Raw genomic sequence first — 12,529 nt, 5'->3', positions numbered from 1 at the left:
GTAGCTGTAAACTGAAGTTAAATACACTGTTTCTGCTGGAGTGAAGATGTCTGAGTATAATCTCTACCATTCAAATATCTGTTAGAGGGAGACTGGGAGGGAAATATTTCCAGTAATGTTATAGGAGCTAGATTGTAAATTTCATAGTAATATTGGAATGGACAAGGGATGTCCTGATCTGTGTCAGTGTTTGAGTTGCAGCTTGGTTTCAAGTGCTTTAAAAAGTACTGTGCAAAGAGTAAAAGTCCAGAAAAACAGTTCAAGTGAAATAATTTTGTGCTAATCTTAAACTCTCTGAAAGACAGATATAATTTGTGTTTGCACAGATCATCAGGCAACTGCATCCTCCAGAGGTTAGTGTAATACCAATGCTAGAAAATAATTAAAATAACCTTGTTTTACATAGGATCCAGAGGAAAATGTGAGGGAATTTATGGATACTAAACCAATAATGGCTGAAATCCAAACTCAAATCAGCTACTTTTCTGTAAGTATTAAGTCTTTAATAAAAAAGAACCATTCAGAGAAATTGTAATGAAGTTAAAAGCTCATTACTTGTGTTTTGTCTTAGCAATTAGAAATGCAAATCAGAGAACTGCCAAGTCACTGTGTACTGGAGTCAGTAGATATTACAACAGAGTCATTGAAAATAGCCTTAATTCAGGAATGCTGCTCAAGACAAAGAACATTTGGATCAGCTTTGAATAAAAAGGCCGCCACAGACATGGATGAAATTTATTCATTCATTGAAAATGTTAGCAAGAGGTTAAGCAGACCTATCCATGACCTTGATGATGTACGGGAAGCGATGGAAGCACTGAAGGAAATTCGAGAGAATGAGATTAAAATTGACATGACAGTTGGACCTATAGAAGAATCTTATTCTGTGCTCCATAAGTACAATCTGCTCTTTCAAGATGGGAATATAGAAAAAGTTGATGGATTGGCTTATGCCTGGAAGAACCTAAACATGCAGGTATTAGAGCTGTAATTTTTCTCAAAGTTTCTCTCTATATAACAAAACTTTTTCAGCCTTTTTTGTGTTGAAGTGTTAGAACAAAACTATTTTCTTACTTAGAACTCTGCTTTTTTTTCCTGTCAGTTTTAAGCCTGTTTATCCTCTTTGTCTGCCTGTAGGCACTGCAGGTTGAGGAGCTGCTGCTGAAGGTTCAGCCAGACATGAAAACAGATTTACTGAGTGGTGTCCAAAAATTCCAGATTGATACTGCGGAATTTTGCAAAGATTATAACGAAAAGTAGGTGACCTGTGGTGCAATACAATGGTGCTTCATTAGTGAATGTTTCAGAAAATAGACATGGCAAGGCCTCTGTGTATGTATGACAGCTGATAAGCCTCCCTCATCTCAGAATAATGTAAGATGGACAGATACTCTGTCACAGATTTGTTCCCATAATTTCAGTGCTGGAGTTGGTGAAATTCTAGAAGATTTTAAGAGCTTAGGGTGAAACAATTAAAGTCCCAATTCAGATCCAAATGCAGAGGGTTTTTTGGGGGGCAGGTATTTAATATTAAATAGATGAGTAGTTCCTTGGATGTTAGTAAAGATTCCAGTTATGGTTATCTCTAAATTCATTGAGTCTTACTCAGTCTTAATTCTAAGGTGAATTTGGCTTTTATCATCAAACTGTGGGATATGTGTGATTGATTGGACACTTCTACACTAGACACAAGGAAGGAAAGACAAGAATTTGGCTCGCTGTGATCTATTATGGTCCTAGCACAATGAATGCTCAGTGTGTGTGTTTTTGGCAACAAAGTTCAAGTCAGCAGCTGACCCTGGGAATCTGCTGCACACTTGTAACTCATGGGCAGTGTGAAGCAGCTTTAGGTACAGCCTCTGCATCCTGTCCTGCTGTTATGAACAGAATTCAGTGCACGAGTGGAGCACAAAGTCCTTGAAAGGGCCTTGGAGTACATGTATTCTTCTCCCATGGCAGGTGCGTTTGTATTGGTGTTATTAACAGGGTGGTCCAAATGGTAACCTGATATTTGGCTTCACCCTTGGCCTCACCAGGAATGAGACTTCTGAAGGCAAGCATGCTAGCCATGGATTTCAGTGCAAGCTTTAAGACTCCAGCTATAGGCACAAGGTGAATTTGCACCTAAAAGTAACCTGTTGGAGCACCAAGTTGCCAGTGGATGCAGGCATAGTGCTGCCCTCTGTTCTGTACCTGTAGCTGTCCAGAGGAACTCATGGATACACCTTGTGGCTGCCACCAGTTGTAGGAACACTGAGACTATCACACTCTCTGGAGCTGCCTGGACTCGGGGCTAACTTGCAGCTAGAGCATCTGAGGGCTTCCCCCTTCCTTTGGTGACAGAGCACTCCCATGTGGCTCTACTGGGAGGCAGAATTACATACCAGCTGTCAAGAATATAAATGAAAATAATCATTAAAATGTATTTGACAGAAGAAAATAAAATGAAAAATAACAAAACATTTGTAGATCTGTTTAGCTACTTGTAATGTGTATGGTAGCTCAGATTAATTTTATTATTACAAAAAACCCTGGGCTTTCTTTCTGGGACTGCTCAATATGGAATTTTGCATTTTCTCTTCTAGCATCTTTTGTGAAAATTTCTAGAAATATGTTAGAAAATATAAAAAACTCTCCAGAAGTAAGGTCTGGGCTCTGCTGTGCTTTTTTGCAAAACCCATGTGGTTGATATTGACACTGATTTCTTTCTTTATTTTTATTTTTTTTTTACAGGGGCCCAAGTGAGGAGAATATTCCTCCCCATGAAGCAAGTGGCAGATTACAAATCTTTCAAGCCAAATTTGATGAACTGTGGAGGAAATATATCTCCCTTTCTGCTGGGGAAGAATTATTTGGTCTTCCTATCACAGGTAGTTTCTCAGGGGATATGGATACTTCATCCTAGGCTATTAATTTTTTCTTATGAGTCCTGCTAAATGCATTCGGTGCTGGATTCATTGTAGAAAAATTCCTTGCAGTAAGTCATTATTGTCTTTCCTATGAAAAGCAGCTGTGTTAAACTGGCTCTCAGTCTGCACATACATAAACATCAGGTAGAAAAATACTGCACTGTCTCATGTATTTCAGGGTCCAGCTGCTTAACTTTCTTGCTCTTTCTGTCCAGAGCTAAGCGCGTCTGCTGTCGGATTCCTCTGCGTCCAAACTTGGGAAGCACTTTGCCAAAGTATTCAGGTTTTTCCCACTCCAGAATAGCTTTCTTTGGGCTGTGCAGCTGATCTGCTTGGAAGACCATGGAGTGAATTAAAGTCACAGCAGAATGTATGATAAGGACTTTAGTCTGAACATACTAAATTCAGTATCTTTTCCTGTCTGAAGACATATGAAATAATCACAATAAATTAAACTGGAAATTCACAAAGATAGGAGAGAAACTGAACAAACAATTTCTGTTAAGGAAATCCATTTAGAATACTTGTATCATGTAATGTATCCTTTGTATTTCTTTTGAAAATGCATATCCCAACCTCTGCCTCTTAAGGAAAAAATACAGATTGAGATGGTGGATCTATCAGTTTTTGTATAAAACTATAGTGTGTTCCTTTGCCGTTTCATCTACTTTTTCAAGGTTATCTTCTTCACAGTCATAGGTCCAGCACGTCCCTTATAAGTTTACATCTACTGCTATAGAAGAATATTTATAAAAACCCTCAACAGTATAAACAAGTGATATACATCAAAATCAGCTGTTCTTATGTAATGCAACTGGAAAAGTTTGCCCTACAAGACATTATCTAAAAGACTGCAAATCCATCCCCTGTTCTCAGCACTACTGAGGCTGCACTTCGAGTACTGTGTTCTCTTTTGAGCCTTCCACTAAATAAAGACATTGAACTCCTGGAGTGAGTCCAGAGAAGGGCAACTAAGCTGGTGAAGGGTCTGGAGAGAAAATCTTACGAGGACTGGCTGAGGGAAACTGGGGTTGTTAAGTCAGGAGAAAAGGAGGCTGAGGGGAGACCTTACCACTCCCTACAACTACCTGACAGGAGGTTGTAGCAAGGTGGAGGTTGGTCTCTTCTCCCTAGTAACAAGCAACAAGACAAGAAGAAATGGCCTCAGGTTGCCCCAGAGGAGTTTTAGATTAGATATTGGAAGAGGATTCTTCACTGAAAGGGTCATCAAACACTTGAGCAGGCTGCCCAGGAAGATGGTTGAATCACCATCCCAAAACTTGCAGATGTGGTGCTTAGGGGACAGGGTTTAGCACTGGACTTAGTAGAGGTCGGTTGGTTGAGTTAGGTTATGGTTAAACTCAATGATCTTAAAGGTCTTTTCCAAGCATAATGATCCTGTGGTTTCAGACATCTAGTCAGTACCAGTTTTAGAAAAACGTGGATTTTTATGTTCATGGATATGGTTTTACCTAATTTACATTCACAAATTTCTTCTTTTAAAATTTGAAACAGAGTATCCTGAGCTGCAGAAAATTAAACGTGAACTTTCATTACTTGAGAAACTTTACAGTCTTTATAATTCAGTTACTACTAATATCAATGGATACAATGAAATCCTTTGGAATGATTTAAATATTGAAAAAATTAACAATGAACTTCTGGATTTTCAAAACAGGTAAGTTATTGTTTGTTGAGGCACATATAATTTTTTATTTCTCAGCTTTCAGTGTTAATTCTTGCTATCCTGCAAAAAATCTCCTTAAGAGGCAAAAATCTGCAGGTTTATTTCAAGCTCAGGCTAGCTCAGGTGCTCAGCACAGTTGCAGCAGTTGCAAGTCTAAATAACTTTCATAGCTGATCTACATATATTGCCTTCTCAGTGAATTTACAGCTAAATAATTCAACTTTTAACCTCAAGTGCAATTTTTTTTTTTTTCCTCTCAAGTGTTGAGCTAAGTGTTGGTAAGGTGACCACCAATAGACAGTAAATATTTTTTTGTAATAGAAATCTAACCCAATACTATTCTTCCTTTAGTAGGCTTGCTAGCATTATTGTATCAAGCTGTTGTTCTCTTTAAAGCTGGAAAAATTTAGACAGTGTACAGGGAGTACCTGGGGGAAAAAACTAAGATTGTATGCTAGATTATGAAAGGAGCAGGAATATTAGAAACAAAAGTAGAGTTTTAGCATAAAGATGTGTGTAGTTCTTTAGCGTAATGTCCTTTTTTTGCTTCCCCTTTGAAAAAATAGTAATATGATAGAAGAGGTAGAATTTTGAAAAGAAGAATCACAAAAATAACTAGGTGAAAATAAACCCAAATTAAGAGATAAGAAGGATAATTATTTAGACAAAATGCATGTAGTCGACAAGATTATAGAAGATTATTCAAAATGCTCAATAGAAATTTCCCCTTATGTTTTACTGCAATACAGTGTAAAGAGCGTGTCCAGTAAATTTAAGATGAAAATTTAAACCTGATTAATGCAGTGGTTTTTAACATGGTATGCAACTCATGGAGCTTGCTCTTAGAAAATTTTACTGAGACCAAGACAAAGAGAAATGATACTTACATTAAAAAATTAGTATTTCAGTACCAAGCTAGAGATACCATTTCTGATTTGGAGCTTAGCACAAGGTGTGTATGAAGGTTGTTGTTGTCCCTCAGCATGGCTGTAGCCAGGTACCACCTCTTTAAACTTTACCTATACATGACAGAGTATAATTTTCTATTCTGCAATGCTTTTCTCTAGTATATTAAATACTGTCTATTTTTGGATTCAAGATGAGAGACTACGGAGATTATTGCAGGGCCATGAGAATGTGCTTATGTTCACCTACCTCTCACCAGCAAGCAGTGAAGAATTCACACATGCTCCAGTGTTGTGAGAGAGATCTGTCTGACTTGGAGCTGTGAAGAATGAAAAATTTATTTGAAGCAACATTTCATTATGGGCTGGTTTTATGCAGTTTTTGGTTTTGTTTTCTGCCACTGAGCTATAAGAGAACTGCTTGTCAGTCTTTGGTATAAACTCGGTATAAAATAGGACTTGTTTGGTTGAAAAAGGAGTATTTTTTTGTTTGCAAGCAGGTCAGCTGTGATTTAGGATGTACTTTTATTTTTCTTCAAGAGTATATGTATTCCAGTCCTTTTCCTCCTTACAAACTGAGGTGCAATTTTAAATTTTTGCGAAAACAGTGACACTGCAAAACCTTAAGTTTGGACATGGGTTTGTGCATGAAATTAACTTTGTTTTATTCAAACTGAAAATCAATCCATACCATTCCAGTTTTATTTTCACTGTCTTTAGCAGTGTTTCATACTTGCAGTCAGAAACAAACAGCTATCTGTTATAATTTCAGCTTGCAACTGGATTTTTATTTACAGTCTGTTGGTCCACTGGTTGCAAAAGGAGAATATATTTTACTATTAAATGGTGGGTTGTGATTATTAAAAATAAAATTGCTTTTTTTGTTGTTTTTTTTTAAAGAATCCGTAAGTTACCGAAAGCTATGAAGGAATGGCAAGCTTTTCAAGACCTAAAAAAAAAAATCGATGACTTCACAGAGAGCTGTCCTTTACTTGAAATGATGGCAAACAAAGTATGTTCAGCAAAATAATTTGGAGATAAGATTCACTTGAAAAACTATATTGAAGATTGTGTTGTAGGACTATAAGTTGATTTATACAATTCTTTTTTATAGATAAGAGCAGCTATATTTATGGCAAAAATCTAGTCTGACTTAGTTACAGAAAAGTAAAACAGAAGACTTCATTATGTGATTAGAAGAGCTATTAATGCTTTCAATGGGATGGAAATTAAGACTCTTCTATTTGTTTAAGAGACACAGTCCAAAAGTATGTGATCATTCTAGTCCTAAAAAGAATACAATTTAAAAAAAATCTTCCCTAATTCCTATGGACTTTTCTAGGCAATGATGTCACGACACTGGGAAAGAATTGCACAAGTAACTGGGCATCACTTTGATGTTGACTCTGAAAACTTCTCTTTGAAAAATGTAATGGATGCCTCTTTATTAAAATATAAGGAAGACATTGAGGTACTTTTCTGTTTGTTTCTAATGAATAACTTGTTAACTGGGGCTGTGCTTTTGGAATCAAGTCAGCTTTGTAACATTAAAAAATTTGGCTGAAGTTGGAGAGTTCTTCTGAAGCTCGGAGTTTGGTAGCTGGTATTAGCAGTGATGGTTATTTAATTCATTTTTTATTTAAGAGGATTAAATGTATAGAGGGTATTATACTAACACATAGAAGGAATTCTGTTATCTTAAGAGTGGTATGATTCTGTCATGCTTCTTGGTTAGAGTCTGTCTATTTTTCCTTTTGAATGTCTCATCAGAGAGGTAAAATCATTGCTCTAAGTCTGATTCTGTTTAGTGCTCAAAATCTTTGAAACACAATAGAACTGGAGCATATGGGATGAAAGGAGAACAAAGTTCTTTTGTATTGGAAAAGTGACTCCTCACAAGAGCACAGAGAGATGAGAAGGCATGTGTAATGTGCACAAGCTACAAAGCTATTGCACCCTCTGTTTTGGGGAATATGGTTACCTAGCAAGTACACTGGTTTTATGCTTGTTACCCTTAGCAAGGAAAAGTATAGCTAAAAATAAAGGACAACAGTTTCTAACTGTAGTTCTATTGTCACTTATCTAAATCTGTGAACCCCCTAACATTAACCTGATTTTTCTTTGTCCACATGGAACACTTCCAAGACAAAAACATTAAATCAAACCTCTTCTGTACCCAATTTCCATGAAATAATTAAAGCCATGTGAGAGATTCAGAGTGATAGCCTTACACCCAAGGAAAACCTTGAAGCTTCTGATGTGATCCAATATATTTCTGAACCTGAATCTGGGGTCCAGTCCCAGTAGCTGCTCCTTTTCTCTCTGATGCAATACCCAATTTTATGATAGTCCTATCATCGTGGTCTTCAAGAGGTAGCTGGCAGTTCTGCTGTCTGTGTACTCTCTATTCTTGGGATGTTGTTGGTGTGATTGGTAATGTGTCTTTTTCTCTAAACCCCTCAGTAAGCATTTGAATTCAAAGAGGCAAATTCTGCCTGCAGATTCAGAGTCAGTAAATTTTCAAGTGTAAGGTGCTAGTAAAGATGGAATATAGCCCATAAATTGTTCCTGGTCGAAGTAGTATTATAATATAATCTAGTTTGTAATATAATAACTTTGAGGTCCTTCAATGTATATTTTCATTTGCTAGAACTTATATTAAAGTCTGGATCTAGCCACTGATTTTTAATTGCCTTTTTAACTGTGCATTGTATTAGCCTTAGAGGAATATAATTTACTAACAATTTTATACAGGATATCTGCATCAGTGCTGTTAAAGAAAAGGATATTGAAGCAAAACTGAAGCACGTCATCAGTGACTGGAGTACTCATGCTTTCAGTTTTGGCCAATTCAAAACTCGAGGAGAACTCCTTCTGAAAGGATCAGACATGTTGGAGAAAATAACTTTGGTGGAAGATAGCCTCATGATATTGGGGTCACTCATGAGCAACAGGTATGAAACTGAATAAATGCACATATTGTATAAATCTGATCAAATGCAAAAGCAACCAATTATAATCTTGGTTTTTTTTTTCCTTTTACCTCGTGTTCATACAGGTATAATGCACCATTTAAGTCCACTATACAACAGTGGGTTCAGAAGTTGACCAGTACTGCAGAGATAATTGAAAACTGGATTACTGTACAAAACCTCTGGATTTACCTTGAGGCTGTGTTTGTTGGTGGAGACATTGCAAAACAACTACCTCAGGTAACAATATGTTAAGGGCAATATGTTGTACCAAGAGATGAGCCACTTCACAGTTTACTTGCCAATGCACATAATGTGTAAGTGTTGTGGGCTGCACACAGGCAGCTCAGCAGAAGCAGCTTTGCCAAACTGGGGTCCATCTGCTTGAACTGCTTAGAACATGATAAAACCTACAGGAACAGGAGTTTTGCAATTCAGGCTCAAATGTTCTTGTGAGCTTGCAATGTTAGTGAATCATATGGATAGTACAGTGCTCAGGACTGTACAAAACTGATTTGTCTCCTTTACCACATATACAAACACGTTTATAGGCTGTAAGTTACATAATAATAGGAAAAAGGGTTTTCTGTGTAAATTCTGTACTTGCTAGGACTCAGTATAATGAAGTCCCACAGAGAGATGCTGCAAGGCTTGGGCAGCTGCATGTGTGGTGATCTGTGTGAACTGCTGCAACCTCTTCAAAAGGCAGTGAACGTTCCATGATAAAAGTTAAGGAATTATCTGTCTTGCTACAAGAGAGAAATACCAGAATAAGTTATCTTCGTTGTTGCATTTCCCAGTGAAAGGCTTTTTTAGACTTTTAACATGCTACAGTTTTGTAGCACAGGCTCAGCTGGTGCTGTAACTCAACAAACCGATTATTATTGGTAAATTATTAAATATGAATTTTTTTAATGCTGCATGTTTTATAATTAAATGCTTATAAATTCCAAAATGGACATTAATTTTTTTAAGTGAAGTAAAAAATTTTAACATACTATTTAAGAGAACAGTCCTTTTTTTGGTGTGTTTGTTTATGAGGTATGTTTATGCTGTTAGTCCTTATCAGAGAATCAATAAGCAGTTTTTGCACATGAATAAATGCTCCAGCACAACTGAGGTGTTTGATAACTGCTGAAGCTACTTCTTAAAAGTATGATAAATGAACGACTCTTCTGGAAAAAAGCAAATGTGATGACTGTCTTTAAAGGAGGAGAAGGAACAGCTTGGTGGAGGAGTAATGATAGATGAGTGGGCTTAATTACAATTCCTGGATGAATACTGCAACAAATAAGTGTAAGCATCTGGAATTTAGGAAGGACATGAGTAACAGTCAGCGTGGATTTGTTAGGAGCAAAATCTGTCAAACAAATCTAATTTATTTTTAGAGTGGGCAACAAGCTTTGTGAATAGGGAAAAACCAGTAGTTGCTATATATCTTGATAGGCTTTTGACATCATCTCTCACAACAGGCAAATGTTTTTCAAGAGTGGCATGGGTATGATCCTGTCTTCTGACAGGCAAATGGTTTTGGATGGTCTCTTGAGATCTCTCCTAGTTCTCAGATAATTTATGATACCATTAACATTTCATTTAGTGAGGGTGAAGAAAAAGTTTCTAAAGTCAGTTTACCCAGTGTAGAAAAACATTTATTCTCCAACTTCCAGTAGCTGAGAATTTGTCTCCTTTCACCTGCCCCACCTTACAAGTGCAGCAGTTTCAGACTGTTTATACTGGGTTTGTTTGTCAGTGATTACTAATAACAACTTGCTCCTCCTAACATGTGTGGAGCAGCCATTATGTGACATTGTGTATTGCTTTTAGGAAGACTCATTTCTGTGAAGGTTGAGTTTTGGTGTGTGTTGGAATCCTCTTGTATGGACAGTTTGCCCAAAATGAAGTAAAAGACATTTTCAGAGCTGTCCTGGTAGACTCCTTCTCTTGCAATTTGAACTCTGGTCATTATAAGCACTGGTCATTATAATAATGTCTGTAAGTATTCATACATTAGCCCTGCAAAGAAGACTTGAACAGCAAGGGAATTATTAAACTGTTACCTTGTCTCATGAAATTCTCTAATTTTTAGAATTTGACAAACATGAGGAAGAGCTAATGAATCTTTCATGTACTACAGGAAGCCAAAAGATTTCAGAACATTGATAAATCATGGCAGAGAATTATGAAGAGAGCCCATGAAACATCAAATATTGTCCAGTGCTGTGTTGGAGATGAGACTTTGGCACAGCTATTGCCACATTTGCTGGAACAATTGGAAATGTGTCAGAAATCACTGACTGGGTATCTGGAAAAAAAACGGTTAATGTTTCCAAGATTTTTTTTTGTATCTGACCCTGCTCTTCTGGAAATCCTTGGTCAAGCATCCGATTCCCACACTATTCAGGTACAAGTAATAAGGCAACATTGTTCTTATTCCAATTGTTCTTATGGTAAATATTAGTAAGTAGGAACCATGGAGCTTTTCATTATTTAGTTGAGAGAATTTCCTTCACTTATGGAAAGATTTATAGAACCTTCTAGTACAGGATTTAAAGGCAAAGTAAGAATGACATATCAGATCTGTTTATGGAGCTTTTTTTCCTGACTTTATTGCAGGCACATTTACTAAGTTTGTTTGACAATGTTAACCGAGTGGGATTTAGCGAAAAAAATTACGACCAGATTTTATTGTTTGAATCTCAAGAAGGAGAGCAAGTCAATATTATTGAACCAGTTTTAGCTCAGGTAATGGAAGTATTTCTTAATTTTTTTCATGACTTGTTTTAAAGTAGATTGATGTTGTAGAGTTCAACATTATTGCATCGTGCTATTATTTGACTATCTGAATGTTCACAATGTTTCAATGTGAACAGCAAGAGCAAAAGCCAGAAATGACAGAACATTTGTGTCCTTCTGTAACAATTAATTTACTTTTTTTTTCAACAGTACTGACGTGAAGTGTCAAATCCAACACAAATCTCTAGAAGGGCTGTGAAGCAGACAGAAGAGAGAAATCTTTTAAAGATTAGAGAATAACAAAGAGAGAAATGGGAGTATGAAGGACTGAGAAAACAGTTGTGTAGGGATTTTTCTCCTTGTGAATTTTTCATGAACTAATTCTTTAAAAGTACCTTCTTGGTTTTTTTTCAGGGCAATGTGGAATTCTGGTTAGGTCAGCTACTGAATGGGATTAGGAAAACAATCCACACGATCATTAGACAGGCATCAATCGCCATTAGTGATTCAGGATTTAAGCTGCATGACTTCCAAGCAATGTTTCCTGCACAAATAGGACTTTTGGGAATTCAAATGATCTGGACAAGAGATGCAGAGAATGCTCTGAACAGTGCCAAAACAGACAAAAAGGTAGTAGTTAATGAATCTTTGGGGATTAATTAAAAGTATCGTTTGGTACAGTGCATATTGTGAAAAGTAAGAAGTAATATAGGAAAAAGCACAAAATATTAGTCAAGTAACAGAATAGCAATTAAACTAATTAAACTACTATTAATTTAATAGTATTTAAACTAATTAAAATAATAAAAAATGTGTTAAGCCGTCACACCTCCTCAAGATCCCTCAGCATGTGCTTTAGAATTTTTCCTAATCCTATGATTTTCTCTGTTGTTGTCCCATCTTGGAAGGGACAATTTCTCAGTCTGGGAATACAGGGAATCTTTCCTATTACTTTCACAAAATCAGATCAATAAATAAATAAGAGCTCCCCCAATATGGGGAAATAATTGTGCTTCATAGCCATTGGTCTACTGTAACAGAGTCTATTAGATTCTTCAGTTGATGAGTTGTTGTTTTTTTTCAGGAATGGAAAGTGTAGAATCCATGTGAGGAGGTGCTGGTTTAATCTCAGACACATAGAGCAGGCCTAGTTAACCCCAAGGTTTTATTGCTAACACTGAATTTAGGAAGGGGTAAAGAGAGGATGTGAACTAAAGAGATACCAATTACCAAATTACCAGTGTGTGTGTGTGTGTGTGTGTGTGTGTGTGTGTGTATCTATATATATATATATATATCGGATATATGTATATTACCAAAATA

The 12,529-nt window shown here is 36.6% G+C and overlaps 1 protein-coding gene across 1 annotated transcript in view; it reads left to right on the top strand.

Annotated features, from left to right (window-relative positions):
* The window catches only part of LOC139792943 (dynein axonemal heavy chain 5-like), a 158,560-nt gene that overhangs the window by 34,007 nt on the left and 112,024 nt on the right, over positions 1 to 12,529 (top strand). Inside the window, exons 28-39 of the mRNA XM_071736920.1 lie at positions 407 to 487; positions 572 to 976; positions 1,138 to 1,256; positions 2,734 to 2,870; positions 4,425 to 4,587; positions 6,402 to 6,513; positions 6,844 to 6,972; positions 8,256 to 8,455; positions 8,560 to 8,713; positions 10,608 to 10,874; positions 11,087 to 11,215; positions 11,621 to 11,836. Of these exons, the coding sequence (XP_071593021.1) occupies positions 407 to 487; positions 572 to 976; positions 1,138 to 1,256; positions 2,734 to 2,870; positions 4,425 to 4,587; positions 6,402 to 6,513; positions 6,844 to 6,972; positions 8,256 to 8,455; positions 8,560 to 8,713; positions 10,608 to 10,874; positions 11,087 to 11,215; positions 11,621 to 11,836 (2,112 nt within the window). The remainder of the gene's footprint in view (positions 1 to 406; positions 488 to 571; positions 977 to 1,137; positions 1,257 to 2,733; positions 2,871 to 4,424; positions 4,588 to 6,401; positions 6,514 to 6,843; positions 6,973 to 8,255; positions 8,456 to 8,559; positions 8,714 to 10,607; positions 10,875 to 11,086; positions 11,216 to 11,620; positions 11,837 to 12,529) is intronic.

This window comes from Heliangelus exortis, chromosome 2 (assembly GCF_036169615.1).
Source record: "Heliangelus exortis chromosome 2, bHelExo1.hap1, whole genome shotgun sequence".
NCBI lineage: Eukaryota > Metazoa > Chordata > Aves > Apodiformes > Trochilidae > Heliangelus > Heliangelus exortis.
The sequence above is the reverse complement of the archived record's forward strand: the minus strand, read 5'-3'. Positions and strand labels throughout refer to the sequence as shown.